Source organism: Festucalex cinctus, chromosome 18 (assembly GCF_051991245.1).
Source record: "Festucalex cinctus isolate MCC-2025b chromosome 18, RoL_Fcin_1.0, whole genome shotgun sequence".
Taxonomy (NCBI): Eukaryota; Metazoa; Chordata; class Actinopteri; order Syngnathiformes; family Syngnathidae; genus Festucalex; species Festucalex cinctus.
In genome coordinates this window covers 4,473,086-4,489,016 of record NC_135428.1, presented here as the reverse complement: position 1 = coordinate 4,489,016, position 15,931 = coordinate 4,473,086, and the positions used below count along the sequence as shown (strand labels likewise).

The window sequence follows — 15,931 nt, the reverse complement described above, 5'->3', positions numbered from 1 at the left end:
GTTATCACGAGCCCCGTTTTTCCTCCCGCTTAAAAATGTCGTTTTTTTTTTTTTAACGAAATTATGAGTGGGAAGTCATTGAGTGTGTGTATGTGTGCTGGTGAGCGAGATGGCTCTTCGTCTCTAAGGGTCATTAGCTTTAACCACAAAGACTAATAAAACTCCTACACTCTTGGTCCAAAAGAAACAAGTAAATTGTTATTGCCACTCCCAGTGGGCATTTGCTTGACCCACTCACTGCACTGCGCCATACCGAGACTGAGAGACGTTATCTAATTTGGGACAACAGGAAAAACAACGAGAAAATATTCCCTCAGTTTTGAGGCAATGTTCTGCACCAGTGCATCCGCGAAAGAAAAGAAAAAGAAAAAAAAAAAAAAAAACAGAAATGACTGGAATTCGTCTAAAGTGCATTTTCACATTTGTTTAATTGAAAATTGTTGTTTCCGGCTCAAAACTGTAATGTTCACTTTGACTCAAAACAAAAGTTTTTATCATGTGGTCAAGTCAAGTCATCTTTATTCTCAGGCCGTGTTTACACGGAAGCCAGTTTCGATGTGTCCGCGCAAGTTTCGTACCGTTTGGACAGTTGGTCGACATGGCGGCGCGGTTTCGGAACTTGTTCTGTGCGTAGAAGATTTGTTTGAGGAACGAAGCTGGCGTTGCTTCCGTGACCGCAGAGGTCACGCCTCGTTTGGGGTCACGCAGGCGATCACGCTACATTGCTTGGCCTATTTGTGCTGCAGCGAATTTGGTGCGGTCAGTAGTCGACTTGTGGCTGTTGTGATGGCACGTCGTGTGATTTCTTTATTATTGTAATCCCTTCATGCTAACTAGCTTCCATCTTAAGAAAACAGTGGTAAACTATCTAGTCTTCAATTTGGAAAAAAAAAAAAAAAAGTATTTGTATTTTATTTTTCAAGAAAGAATGGTTTGGTGAATTCGCATGAAACTGGTTGGGTTCAGTACCTCCCACAAGGTTAAGAATCACTGTTTCATGTGGTTAAAAGTGTTTTCTCCGTACCTTACAGACAACTTCTGCATTATTAGAAGGAAACGTAAAAAGAAAGCGAAATGGGGAACCTGTAATCATATACATTGTCATCTGCTCTGTTGCGTTTTCATTTTTGCTCCGTTCTTTCTTTTCTTTCCTTTCCGTGCGTGTCCCCTCTCAAACCTTGTTCCGTCCGACCGCGTTTCTAATAAATATCACAACACAAACAACCACAGAGTGAGTATTTCAAACTCCCCCCGGTGCACCGAAAAACTGCTCCAGCATAAAAAGGCAGACAGATTCATCATTCTGCATGACCAAGCAGCTGAACAGGACAGGTTAAAAAAAATAAATGGAATAAGTGTTGCAAAGCATTCAAAATGGGGACAGCATGATGTGGTTAGTCTGCCTCACACTTCTAGGTTCTGGGTTCAAATCCCACCTGAGGAAATAAGCTTAGAAAGTAATGAGGAAAAGAAGAAGGACAATGATGTGAGTCAGCTGGAAAGAAATGGAAAAAGGATTAAATAAATTAGAAGTGAAAATGAAGCAACAGTCCAAAAAAATTTCAGTCTATGATTTTTACATTTATATATTTTTATTTTTGACAAAAAAATGTAAGTTTTGAAGAAAATCCCAAATATAATTGAGACAAACATTTACCGGTACATTGAGCTGCAATGGATTATTAGAGTAACTTTATGAAGCCAATCCAAAGTATTGTTTTTGTTGGTTTGTTTGTTTGTTTGTTCCCCCACCACAGTATTAAATATTGAAATTTGTTCATAAATCTGCATTAGTGAGCACTTCATCTTTACTATGAGATGCAAATGACCTGATCATTTGTAGATGAGATTAAAATGTTTCAACAGTGATAAGCCATTTTCATTTTAAGATGATATTTTAAAATTTGTTAATTAACTAATTTTAATACAATAAATACAACCTGTACACATACAATTGTTTATTTGGTGAATATTTAATTAACAATTAATGAATCATTCAACAGTCCACCTCAGACTCTTTAACGAGCACCTCAAATGAAAATGCAAAACAAACAAAACAAAGGAGCATCCATTTTGTTGGCATGGAAAAATCACATCATTCAATCAAAGTCACGTAAATTGGATGCTCCAGCCTCGTGCTTTGCATACAATTTGCAGTTTCGAAACAGGATCAATGGATGGCTGCAGAGCGAGCAAAGTGTCTGCGGTGCGTTTTTATTGAGTAGCCACCACGTCATATGAAATCAAGCGGATTCTGTGGTCAACTCTTGTTCTTGTTCATTATCAATTAAGCACTGTATATTGATTTGCCTTGTGTCTTTATTGATGCTGCCGAAGGCGGGCAGGAACCTGAACGCATCAAGCTAAAGACTTTGTTCAAGTGAAACCTTCATTACTGTGTCTGTTTCAGTTACGGCCACCTGATGTTGATGCGATATTGTTTATCCGTCCATTTTCTTTCGCATTTCTATCGCAGTTAACATTGGATGTGGTTTGGAGTACTCACTAGGATGGTCACAAGTCAGTTGCAGGGCATGTTATAATAATAATAACATTTGACACAACTTATGTCACAAAATATGAATACAATATAATGCAAAACTAAAGGTGGTAGGTGTGTGCGCAAGTGTGGAAAGGGTCAGTGTGAAAAAGCGTGGGCGCCAAATAAATGTGCGTGTGAAAGGTGTTACAAACACGTCCCTCATGGTGTGTGATGCTACTAACACCAACTTTGACAACTAAAAAATTAATAGCCTTCCTGGGTGGAGTTTGCATGTTCTCCCCGTGCCCGCGCGGGTTTTCTCCGGGTACTCCGGTCTCCTCCCACATTCCAAAGACGTGCATGGCAGGTTAAAGGGGCGGTCCAAATTCGTCCCTAGGTGTGCTTGTGAGTGAGGATGGTTGTTCGTCTCTGTGTGCCCTGCGATTGGCTGGCAACCAGTTTAGGGTGTTCCCCGCCTACTGCCCAGAGCCAGCTGAGATAGGCTCCAGCACCCCCCGCGACCCTTGTGAGGAATAAGTGGTCAAGAAAATGGATGGATGGATATACATGTACAAAAAACCCCAAAACAATTTCCCTTAATAACGTCTTGGTTAAAGAGGAAGTCAACCCCCCCAAAATTTCTCAACAATAATATGTTCTATGCACCCCCACTAGTCCAAATACGGTATTTTGGTTAATATTGTGTTAGTGTAATATGAGTTAATCACCAAAATCCAGACGTTTTTATCAATATCAGAGGGCGGCCATTTTGTTACTTGCTGTCGAGTGAAAATGACATCACAGTTGTTCAGGTCTCAGCTAACAACAACCAATCACAGCTCAGCTTTAGAAAACAGGTGAGCTCTCATTGCCTGAGCCCTGAGCAACTGTGATGTCATCTTCAGTCGACAGCAAGTCGCAAAATGTCTGCCCCGAGACAGCTGAGTTTTGTTGCATAACTCAAATGTCTACAAATGTAATATTCATCAGAATGTTAACGTTTAGACTAGTTAGGTCACATCTAACATGTTATTGTCAAGAAATGTTTAAGGTTGACTTCCCTTCAATCAAAAATAATTCTGTTTCAAAATGATTTACTCCGCTTTCAGGTTCAAGGTCCAAACTGTTAGCGTATCACGTCGATGATTCTCAAGTCAACTGTTTTGAAGTTTGCTATAGCTTCCAAATTGACTTCTTTGACAGTCTGAGGAAAACTCCAAGCTCCATGATTAACATCAATAGCCAGAAGACCAATGAGGAAGTACCTTAAATTCATAGGACTCCTCAATGACCACCTCCAAGCTCGTGTGTTCTCCCAGACAAGGGCAGCCCATCTTCGCCACGTCCTCGGGCCCGACTGGCGTCTTGTTATCATTTGTGTCTCCTGCACAGGAGGGCAAGTGTCAGTCTGGTTACCTGGCTTACAACAAAAGTAATGAGGCATGTGATGAATCAGTGGTCCCGTTTATACTGCTGGCTCATCAGGAGTCATGTTAAAAATCTGTTAAGGTTCGACTGAGATGGATAAACGATGAAACCGAGACCTTGTCTAATGTGCGAGTCAAGTCGTAAAGACATCATCACCTACGAGGTGAACGTTTATTTAAAATTGAAAAATGCGTGAATATGTGTGAAGAGGGATGATGCAAAACTCACCGTGCCTCTGCCCCACTTCTAGCAAAATAGGCTCTTCCAAAATAATGGTAAAAGTCTTGTTCTTCTCATACTCCTCATCATCGATGATCTTCACGTTCAACAGCTTCCTGAAAGTACAAGGTCAAAAGTCACAGAGACACGGATCAATGAATGAGTCAAATTATTTCAGAAACGGCAACTTATCTGACAAAGAGGAAGACAAATGCATTTGTTGGCCTGCGGCCAAAATCGGGACGCCAGGTCTGACTTTAAAATCCAAATCCAAGCATTTGTAGTCAGAAGCGGTGTAGCCAAGAGGCAGACAACCCACACAATGAATCATGGAGAGCTGTTGTACACTATGTGAAGATAGCAGCTCGACAAATGCGACTTAAAAACCTTCGCCAATGAGGAGAAACAGCATTTATAAATCAGTGAAGCTGGGTGGCAGCAACAGCTTTTCTGTCAAGAATCAAATGAAAAATCAATTGTTAGAAATGACATACGATGTGGAATGACGTATGTCCGTGTTCTTTTAAAGATTTGTCTACTAAAACCAGTTCCAATGTAATCAGTCAACAACCTTTATACTTAAAACAGGAATAGTATGCCGAGCTACTTCAGTAAGAATAAAATAAAAACAAAATATTTTTTAAAAGTACAAATTCACATTTTTCCTCATCACAAAGCTTCAAATTCTTAAAAAAATGACTAGCTCCAAATTTCACAGACATTCCTATATATAATAATTAGAATACCTCACAATTATCTCATTTGCTCCCAATAACGTGTAGTTTTTTGTTTTGTTTTAAGTGTCCCAAAGACGTATTTATACGTTTTTTGATTTATTTATTTTTTATGCTAGAGCTTACGGAGGCTTTGATGCAGCCTCTCAACTGCAAAGGACGGTTGCAGAAATGGTAGTTATTACACAAACGGCCAGCAGGTGGCAGCAGAGCAAAGGAGATCAACCAGGGCCACCTAGAAAAAAAAGCTAAATTACTTAGAATTTTAACTAGATTTGTGAAAACTGATGAAACTTAGCTCTCTTCTAATGCTAATTGCTGCAAAACGGAAACAGATAGAAACGTACTTCATTTTCCTGATGAAAGAAGAGACTTTAATCTTTCTTATGATAGGTTCCATGCATTTATAGCAATTGAAGACAATATTCTGTGGGCCTTGCAAAATCAGTCAAAATTCAGTAAAACAGCCGGGAGTGAACGGGATTGCGAAATGTGAAAATGGCTGGGAGTGAATGAGTTAAAATAATGCAAAAAAATGATAATCACTTTTTACTACCATCCCACAGGGGGCAGACTTCTTCATCACAAGACATCATCCTCTCACATTCAACTGCTGCACTCCATAAGAGCCAAGTAACTAAATCAACAAACTGTCAAACTCGGGATGGGGTATAGTAAAACACAATGACAGGAAAGACTTGTCAAGAATGTAGTCCGATAAATACTGTAAATGTCCAATGGCACAAAAGTTCAATAAAGCATCATTCTTAAGTTGCCAGCAAGCTTATTCCACACGAAAGACAAAATGGAAAGGAAAGGAAAATGTTTTAAACATTATACATTATAAATGTCATTTATTTTTGTGCCTGGGCAAGTCAAATTTACTCTGTTTAGGAATTTGGCAGACTGCTGTTTTGCCTCGCTGGGCATTTCGGCGGATCGTTTTCGATTACACACCACAGGCGTAACTGACAATTTGATTACAGAAAGTAGGCTACGGTTTAGACCAGCTAACAGCAGGTCTAAGTTGTGGCACAGGTGGTGTAATGTGACTGGTAGATCTGATCTAGGTCCAGGCAGACACAGTCTGTCATACACAATACAACTAAACTTTAAAATTATAAATGTGGACAACTGAGATCAGGGAGTTGCGCACTCAAATATCAAATAAAAAGTCACTAAATGACATCATTGCCTAATTTGCATAATATACAATTTGCATGTAATAGTAATGGACACTTTAAGAGAGAGGAATAATATGGGAGAGGCAAAAAGTGAGTAAAAAAACAACCTAAGAAAAAAACTTGCTAGCTTTGTCACTAGTCGCTATTAACTCATTCACTCCCAGCCATTTTCACTGAAGCGGTTTTACTGGATTTTGACTGATTTTGACGAGGTCCGCAGAATATTCTGTTCTATTGCTATAAAAACATGGAACCTACCAAACGAAAGATTAGACTCTCCAAGTATATTTGTGTCTGTTTCTATTTTGCAGCAATTAGCATTAGAATAAAGCAAAGTCTCATCGATATTCGCATTTCGGGTGAAAACATTGGCAAAAAGAGCTTGTTGCAACATGGCCCTGGCTGATCTCTTGTACTCTGCTGCCACCTTCTGGCCGTTATGAAAGCCTTCTGTAAACTCAGAATTAAAAAAAAAAAAAAAAAAAAACGTATAAAAACGTTCTCGGGAGTGCAGGACAAAGTATTAAAAAACGTATTTATACGTTTTTGAGGTTGAATGAGTTAACAGAAAAAAGTCACCAAGAATCTTTGGAAAATCGCGAAAATCGTCAAGTTGGCAACACTGAGTGGCTGCCAAAATTAATTTAATATGTTTGACTCAATCACACCAGTGAAGATCCACCGCATTTCACGAGCATTCAAATAGCACACACACACACACACACACATGCACAAACGATGCTCATTATTTTTCTCTCTGTGTAAAAGTGGCTTTCAAGGCACACTAAGACAAAGCCTTAAAGATATCTTCTGTCTGAATCTGCATTTTCGTGAAGCTGCACTGTCAAACTACGACTGACATAGTCCCTTCTTTCGCCTGCTCTCTCTCTCTCTCTCTCTGCCTCCCTAATGACATGTGGGTGGTTGTCTATTTCTGTCTACACATATACACCCAGGATGCAGCAGCAAGAAGGAAGCGCCTTTTGCTCACAGAAGAAAAGCGTATTTATTTTAAACAAGAATGACACGTCAGGGGAAAGTCATGCCAGTGGGAGAAAAGAGCCCGGGGGCAACGGAAAAGAACTCAGGTGCATTATGTTGAGGAACAAGGTGAATGTGAAGATATTAGTAGGAGCGGGTTCAGGTGCTGATGGATTCTTGTATTAGCGGCATCTGTTCTCCTGTGCGAATGGATGAGGTTTATTCATTTGTGCAGGAAGCAACTGTTGAGTGTCATTTCCATATCAAAGAGTCACATGCAAGAGATGAATGTTGAAAGTGAAGTGAAATCAAGAATGAATGAACACAAAAAAAAAAACAAAAAAAAAAAGACTGAAAAGGATTCAAAAATGTCAATGTGGAGTGAGTATAGCTCGTAAGTGTAACCAAGCAGAAATCACTCACAAAGATTCCCCATCTACTGCAGTTGAATTTGTTGATCAAGCCTCATGTACAATAATGCAATCAAGTTAAAGACCAAACTTGCGCCAATATCTTAAAACGGGTGTCCAAACTTTTTCATTTGAGGGCCACATACAGAAAATCAGAATGATTGTGGCAAGGGCCACATAATGTGATGGAGAGAAATTGTGTTTAGTCCTAATTGTACAAATAATTGATTTGCGCTTTTGCATGTTTAGAAAAATGCGACAGTATATAAACCAATTTATTTGTAATATGGCAGTAGGGTTATTATAGTTTTGGAATTTTTCATTTTTCGTTAGTTTTTATTTCGTTTTGAGTTTTGTTTTTTAAATTTAGTTAGTTTTTAGGGCGGTTCTGTTAGTTATTAGTTTTAGTTCTTTAATAAATGCTTAGTTTTAGTTTAGTTTGTTAGTTTCAGTATTAGTTTTATTTTATTTATTTATTTTTTTACTTGTGTGCAATATTTAAAAAACACCATGGGAGCAACGTCATCTGAAGGTGCTTTTCTATTGGCTGCTGCTAGATGACGTCACTTCTGTGCGACATACTTTCAAACGTCATTATTAGGGTTTATATCAAAATAAAACTAAAAATCACATTTAAAATAATCCCCAAAGGCTCATGTATTAAATTTATTACCAAAGACTAAAACAAGGACATTTTTGCTGTAATTATAGTTAATTTTAGTTAGTTTTGAAAAACATAAATGTAATTTCAGTTACTTTTCATTTTTAAACAAGAATTTTCGTTTTTGTGTTATTTCGTTAACGAAATTGTTTTTTTCATTTTATTTTTTTCACGAGTTTTAGCTAACTAAAATAACCTTTAATGGCACCTGTGTTTTTCGACACCCTCCCTTCTTACTTTGACCATCTCCAAACATTTTTTTTTTTGTTAATTAATTTTAACGGAGTCAAATGCCATTTTTAGCAGATGTCGCGGGCCACTGAAAAAGGGACGGCGGGCCACAAATGGCCCCCGGGCCGTAGTTTGGACACCACTGTCTTAAAACAACAATTATGACTGTTATGTGTATTTACTGTTCTAGTCCAGCAATGATTAGACTACAAAATTTAAGCTTCCCTGACAGTGTCTATTGCATTGGATCTGGTTCGACTGCACTTAACGTTGTCAGCATATGCACCTTCTCGTCCTCGCATACAAACTAGAATGGACAAGTAAAATGCAGGCACGATTCTTTGAATACTAAAAACGGTGATAAATCCCAGCAGCGTTCAGGGTGTCACTGAGAGCTGACAGGAGTTTTATGGATGACACCACTCAATTTTACTCGTCTTCCTGCCTTGTGTGTGCAGGTCACAGTGAACTCTCACTCTCAGAGACTCTTGCCCGGTCCCATCAAGACTGTACGGTTTCTACTTACTGAGTCGTACTTTACAAACTGGATTTATTTTGCTTGGATGCGGACACTAAAACCACTTAACTCATTCACTGCCAGTCCAGGACAAAAAAATAAATAAATAAATCTTTGACGTCTAAAACCGTCTATGGCAGTGAATGTGTTAAAGTTGGATGTCCGCATGTTTTGAATATTCTTGGAGACTACACAAAAGTTGATTTATTTTTTTTTTTAACTATGTGTAGTAAACGCTGCAATTTACTGTTGCTGCTTTCATACCAAATTGATGCATAACGAAAAAGCTTTTTTGCACATTGTTTTATTGCGTGTGCAGGAAAAAGAAAAAAAGAATCTTTGACGTCTAAAGCCGTCTATGGCAGTGAATGTGTTAAGAACAAGTGCATTGTGTGGACTTTGCAGATTTGGTCATAGTGTTTTTCGTCAAAGGCTCAAGTTCATTTTGGTCCAGATTAGATTTCTACATTCTACTCTCCAATTCTTTCTGGAGAATCCTTAGGAAAAAGGTAGCAGAAGAGAAATACACAATTGTACTTGAAGTGGCCATGAATGAAGACGACTTCCATTTGTTGAAGATGAGCAACAAACTGAATCTGTCAGGGGGATCAGGAAAGAGTGCGTCGGTGCTGAAAATGAACACTAAAGTGGCACAGAAGCACCATGGAGAAATAGGTTTCTCATATCCACGGGCAATATTACCATCTTGACACATTTGGGACTTAGACGGGAATCAATCAGTCAAGAGTACAAGTAAACTAAGATGGAAGGTACTGAGCTTCTTCCTGATACATTGAAAAACTGAATTGTTTAAAGGGGAAGCCACCATATATGTCAAGCCCGACGAGTCTAAATACGGTGTTCTGGTTAATATTACGTTAGTGTAATATGAGTTATGAAGCAAAATCCAGCCATTTTTATCCATTTCAGAGGGCAGCCATTTTGGCACTAGAGGCTATCTGTCGACTGAAGATGACATCACAGGTCAGGGTCAGGCAACAACAAATATGTCATGACTAGGGTCATGCAGGGGTAATGTTTGGGTCTTGACTCGTGACTCATGCCAGGGTTAAGTTTGGGTCATGTCCGTGAGGTCAAGTGTCTGTTTTGAACGGTTGTAACCGACATCTAGTTTCAACTGGTTTTAAGCTATGTGATGTCAAGAATCTTTAATCTCTTTACTGAGTCAACAGCCAACCAGATAATTCCATGTCAGTACTGTTACCCACATAGCCATAACCAATGAGATCGATTCACTGTCTATTTAAGCCAAAGCAAAATCAAGCTATTTTTATCCATTTTAGGGGGCAGCCATTTTGCCACTCGGCTGTCGACTGAAGATGAGATCACAGGTCAGGGTCAGGCAACAACAAATATGTCATGACTAGGGTCATGCAGGGGTAATGTTTGGGTCTTGACTCGTGACTCATGCCAGGGTTAAGTTTGGGTCATGTCCGTGAGGTCAAGTGTCTGTTTTGAACGGTTGTAACCGACATCTAGTTTCAACTGGTTTTAAGCTATGTGATGTCAAGAATCTTTAATCTCTTTACTGAGTCAACAGCCAACCAGATAATTCCATGTCAGTACTGTTACCCACATAGCCATAACCAATGAGATCGATTCACTGTCTATTTAAGCCAAAGCAAAATCAAGCTATTTTTATCCATTTTAGGGGGCAGCCATTTTGCCACTCGGCTGTCGACTGAAGATGACATCACAGTTCATCCTCAGGCAACAACAAATATGTCATGACTAGGGTCATGCAGGGGTAATATTTGGGTCTTGACTCATGACTCGATCACGCCAGGGTTAAGTTTGTTTTTGTTTGTTTTGTTTTTTTGCGAGTTAAGCAGCTTTAAAAGTTTTACAGCCATGTGCTTGATTGTATTTAATTATCTGTTTGGTAACCCTTCAGGGAACTCATTAACTTTTGTTAAGATTCAAAACGACCGAACAAGTCCTTGAACGCCATTACCACTTTGTGATTTGACTCTAATGCATGGAGTCTTATAAAAGACCAGCAATGTTACATAATTTTTCGAGGATTATGCACATTGAGAGCAGCACTGAGGAACTGGAGTTCGAATGTCTGCCTCACACTTCTATGCGGGTACGCCGGCTTCCTCCCACGTTCCAGAAACACGCACCTTAACCGAAGACTAAATTGTCCAAGTGGTAATTCTTTCTTTTAATTCAGTTGGAAGGTTTTAAAGCATGAACTAGTTTTATAAGGTCGCGTCACAGCATTTGAATTAGATTTCCAAAACGTTCATTTAAAAAAAAAAAAAAAAAAAAGCCATCCAGAAGTTGACTTGCTGCTGTGTTTTAAGTTGTAGTGTGGCTCGAGGACACAGACTGATGACTAAACATTCTCCCTCAGGATTTTCTGGTAAAGAGCAGAATTAATGATTCCATCAATCACAACAATTCATCCAGGTCCTGAATAGTAAAGCGGCCCCAGACCGTCACACTTCCGCCATCCGCATCCCCAAAGAATCCTCTCTCTGGAGTGCATGGAAGTGTCGCAGAGAAGGCTGGGAAAGTGCGTTGCGTGACTTTGTTAGTTTGTAGTTTGGATTTGAAATGTGGCTTTCGTGTCACAAGTCGCGGAACTTTTTCGGTACACGTAGAAACATGTGACGGTCTTCCATTAGTGCTGAAACAGAACATACAGTACATTCTCCAGGGGAGAAATGTTTTGAGCAATGATTTGTCTCTCTTGAAATACGTTAACATTACCCAACCATGACTGTGGCGTGCTGCTTTTATCCACGTGTGTCATGAAGTTCACAATGTTATTGATTGGAAACAGCATTAAGCGTAAGGAGTTAAGATCGCTGGCTATTGATTTACCTTTCCAGAAGTGTTCCCCTTCCACTCACAGAGCTTTCATTTGAGCTTACGTAACTGCCCCTGTTATCCACTTTAGCCTCAACTGGTGTGTTGCGGCACACGTACCGAGGCGCTAACAAAAACAGATGCACAAAAGAAAGATGTACATAAGCATCACAAGGGGGCTGTGCGGGGCTTCAAATAATCCACAAACAAAGCATGTAGAACATTTCTCTTGTCAGTTTGCTTTGGCTCAGAGGCTTTGCCGTACATCTTGAACTACTCGCTACGCGGCAGAATTTACATATTCGTTTGTCATTCAACTGGATTTGAAATGGTTTCAACTGGACATATGTTGCATTTATGTTACTTTTTTTTTTTTAGGCTTGTCGTGTTTCATGGAGGCGGAAACTTCCGCCTCTGTGCCCTTGCCCATCCAATCACAAAGTAATAGACCCGTCCAGCTGACGTCACCGCTTAGCTTCCGCTAACAAACGTCACATAACGAATGAATGTAGACAGTAGAGAGCTTGATTTTCGGCGAGCATTTTCGTTTAAAGGTTGCAAATATGTCAAGTGTCACAAAAAAAAAAAAAAACATCCTTAGAAAGGCACTACAATATTGCGCATCATTTTAACCAGTCATTTGAAGCCGCTAGCTACAAAAAAAAGTTTGTTGGGCGGCAAAGTGGAAGTGGAAGCCTAAGATATGTTGTTTTTGGTTGAAACAGTACGTCGATCACTACTTTCATGGTGTAAATTGTCATTCATTAAATCGTTTGTGTCCGGATATACTCGTCTTGCTGTATGTCGAAGTCTTCGAGCTAGCTTAGCTTGCTAGCTGCTAACAAACAGTGCACTTAGACATGTTCACATTTGCCAAAAACTGTGGCAGAGTATATTATTATATACTTTGTACATTATTTGTGCTATTTATTTATATATTATTAGCAACCATTGGAGCAAGGAGGAAAAGGAGGGCACATATTGCGTACACGGTGGCCAAATTATTAGGTACACCTGGACAGTCGAGACTGTCTGCTACCACCAAGCATTCTAATTGCTAAAAGGGGTCAGGTTTCATCCAGACTTGATTAATTTGATTATTTCTGTTCCATGGGAACCAAATGTAATAAGGACCTTAATATTTAGAATGTGATCTGTTAAGATTTGACAGAGACAGAGAGGTAAGTGCCCCAACATATTAAATAGGATTTTTCGTCCTTACATTACCTCCCATACGTCAATTTTCTAGAGCGTTTGTCCTGATTAGTGTTGCAAATGAGCTGGAATCCATCCCAGCTGACTTTACATGAGAGTTGGGATACACCCTGAAATGACCGCCGACCATTTGCAGGGCACATAAGGACAATGCACAGACGCATTCACTAAGTTGAGATTCAGAAGCTCTCGACTGTGACATACTCATCACTTCTCCACATCAAATGTATATTGCAGCCAAATGTGCAATCTGGGCCACATCTTGATTAAACTTTCTATGGCATTCCAGCGGCACCCTCCATATTTGGGGACATTTGTGTGTATGCTGGATGAATTTTGCAGCCAAATTGTTGCTATTTTGCTACTTTACTGCCGTATATCCTTCAATAAAGGCTGCAGCTTTAATCAATGCTGTCTCTTTTCTGACAGTATCAATCAAAGCATGACCCTTGTAAGGAAAATGTATCAATAAGTAAATGGATAATATAGCGCATGTAGTGGATCTCACTAGACCTTGGGTCTGCAACCTGCAGCTCTGGAGCCATATGTGGGTTTTTAGTCCCTCTCCTGTGGGTCCCTGTGGATCTCCAAATAAATAAGTAAATAAATAAATAAAATAATTATGATAATATATTTTTAGGTAATTTAATAATTAAATAATTATTAAATAAATAATTTAATACTTAAATATTCAAAAAATGTCAGAGACCACATTTTTAGGTTGTCAGAAAAAGATGAAATTTTTTTTTATGACCTAAACATGTCCAAAAACTGACCATAAAATCCCCAAAATGAAGAGAAAAAGCAGAAATTGGCCATAAAATGTTCATGCAATTGCCAAAAATGTTAGGCAATTGAATAAAAGAGGCAGAGAAGAAAATGTTCAAAAAGTAACCTAAAATGTCCAAAAGCAAAAGAAAGGCAGAAAATTATGATGAAATATTTTAGCCAATAAAATCTGATAATTTATTAAAAAATAATAATAATTATAAATGGGGGTGGGGGGGGGGGGGGGGGGTTGGGGTTGAACACAGAGAAGAAAACGTTTCAAAAGATAATTATAAAATGTCCAAAAACAACAGAAGAAATCCCCAAAATTACCATAAAATGTGCACAGAATTGCCACAAAAAAGTTGAAATGTTTTTTTGTTTTTTTGTTTTTTTTTTAAAAGCAGAAAACGACATTTTTTAAATTAAATGTAAAATGTCCAAAAACGAAAGAAGAAATCCCCCAAATTACCATAGAATGTGCACAAAATTGCCAAAAATGTCATAAAGTTGCTGGTAGAAAAAAATGTAAAAAAATACCCATAATCATAACATGTCCAAAAAGTAAGAAGAGAGGCAGAAAATGATGATAAAATGTCCATAAAAATTGCCAAAAGTGTCAGAAATTTGACGTAAAGGAAGAAAAGCCTAAACATGTATGAAAAATTACCCCCCAAAAATCTAAAAGACAAAAAAAAAAACTAAAGGGAGAAGAAAATGAATGTCAAATTTTTGTGTTGTGATGCAGCTCTAATTAACTCTTGGGCCCTCAGTACATTAGACTAAAAATAACACACTCTTTCCTCAATCATAATGTTTGTGTTTGGCGGCTCCAGACACATTTTTGGTTCTTTATTTGGCGTGAAAATGGCTCTTTTGACAGGAAAGGTTGCTGACCCCTTGCACTCGCTTGTGAGTGTGACTATGACCTCAAGTTGTCTTTTAATAGTGTCGGAAAACAAGCTCATCTTTTCTGCAACGCGAAAGGTCGCACGCATTACGCAGCAGCTGAAAGCAAAGAAGCACCCAGTGCAAACTGCATGTTTCAAGAGGACAGACTGAACACTTTGAATTAAAGAGAAACGATAAAAGATGCAAACTGACTGGAGCTTCTGCATAGCTTGAAGCAGTAACACAATTTGATCCTGTTAAAACATTTAGGTCTGAGTGCAAAAACTTTGGTAGGCGCTGTGGTAAATGCGTCTATTTCATCCACATGCACTTAGAAAGCAGGATGAACGCAGACTTGATGCAAACAGACTTTTCAATTTAGGCTCAGTGGACGAGGGAGATCGTCAGCAGTTCGCATGCACTTCCCTTTATGTTCTTCTTATGTGTGATCACAGCTTGAGTTGTTATGTCGCCTTTCATTGATAAAGAAAGCAAGACTCAAAAAAAAAAAAAAAAAAAAAAAAAAGACGTGCTGGTGGCTGTTTACCAGTAACAATCTAATGAACAGTAAGTATTGTCTTTGCCCTCCAACGCAAATACAAGCCGCCTGCAGCAGCCCCACAATTTCACTTTGTCGTACACTGTTGGCTCATTAACCACAGCTCATGTAGTTGTCTGCATTATGCGAAGATCATTAGGGACTCCATGAACCTCTTGCTACTTCCTGTAATTGCACTGGATGCTCGGGAAAATCTTTTCAGTACCCCCCTTGGAGGAACATTTCATGCAGGTTCTTGCAGCATACTAATGCCATTCAATTGATAGGAAAACGTTTCAAAAATGCAAGAAATGTAATACATTCAAATTGTACCTGCAACGTGAGGCAAGGAGACGAAATGGGGGGCGAATTCGCTGCGCATTCACCTGACGTTTTTTTTTCCCTCCCTCGGTGCGCTCGGCCGACCCACACAATACTCCCACTCACTAACCCTGCAATCCTGCTTGCACAGACACGTTTATTTGACACGTTTTATTCAGTGTTTCTCCCTGTGTCTAAATGCTACTCACGCTGTCGCTTACCGCGCTGTAAATCATTTGGCGTTCTTAGTAGAAAGCGTAGAGTTCACATCTGCTTTCATTAGCCTCGCAAATTTGTTGATTACACAAGCACACTTTAGGAGGCCACTACACACCGGTCCTTTTCTGTTTGCCTCCCAGTTTCTTTTTCTTTCTATGTCTGAATCCAGTTATTAACTCATTTGCTCCCAATAACGTGTAAGTACGTTTTTTTTAATGTTCTAAGTGTCCCAAAGACGTATTTATACGTTTTTTTTGTTTTTTGTTTGTTTTGTTTTTTTTATGCTAGAGAATA

The 15,931-nt window shown here is 39.0% G+C and overlaps 1 protein-coding gene across 4 annotated transcripts in view; it reads right to left on the bottom strand.

The window, feature by feature from the left end:
* slc8a4a (solute carrier family 8 member 4a) overlaps positions 1-15,931 on the bottom strand; it is a 32,500-nt gene that overhangs the window by 7,280 nt on the left and 9,289 nt on the right. For all 4 annotated transcript variants that reach the window (XM_077504296.1, XM_077504299.1, XM_077504298.1 and 1 more), the window contains 2 exons: positions 4,139-4,245; positions 3,748-3,866 (listed from right to left, as the gene is read on the bottom strand). In XM_077504296.1, coding sequence (XP_077360422.1) covers positions 3,748-3,866; positions 4,139-4,245 — 226 coding nt within the window. The remainder of the gene's footprint in view (positions 1-3,747; positions 3,867-4,138; positions 4,246-15,931) is intronic.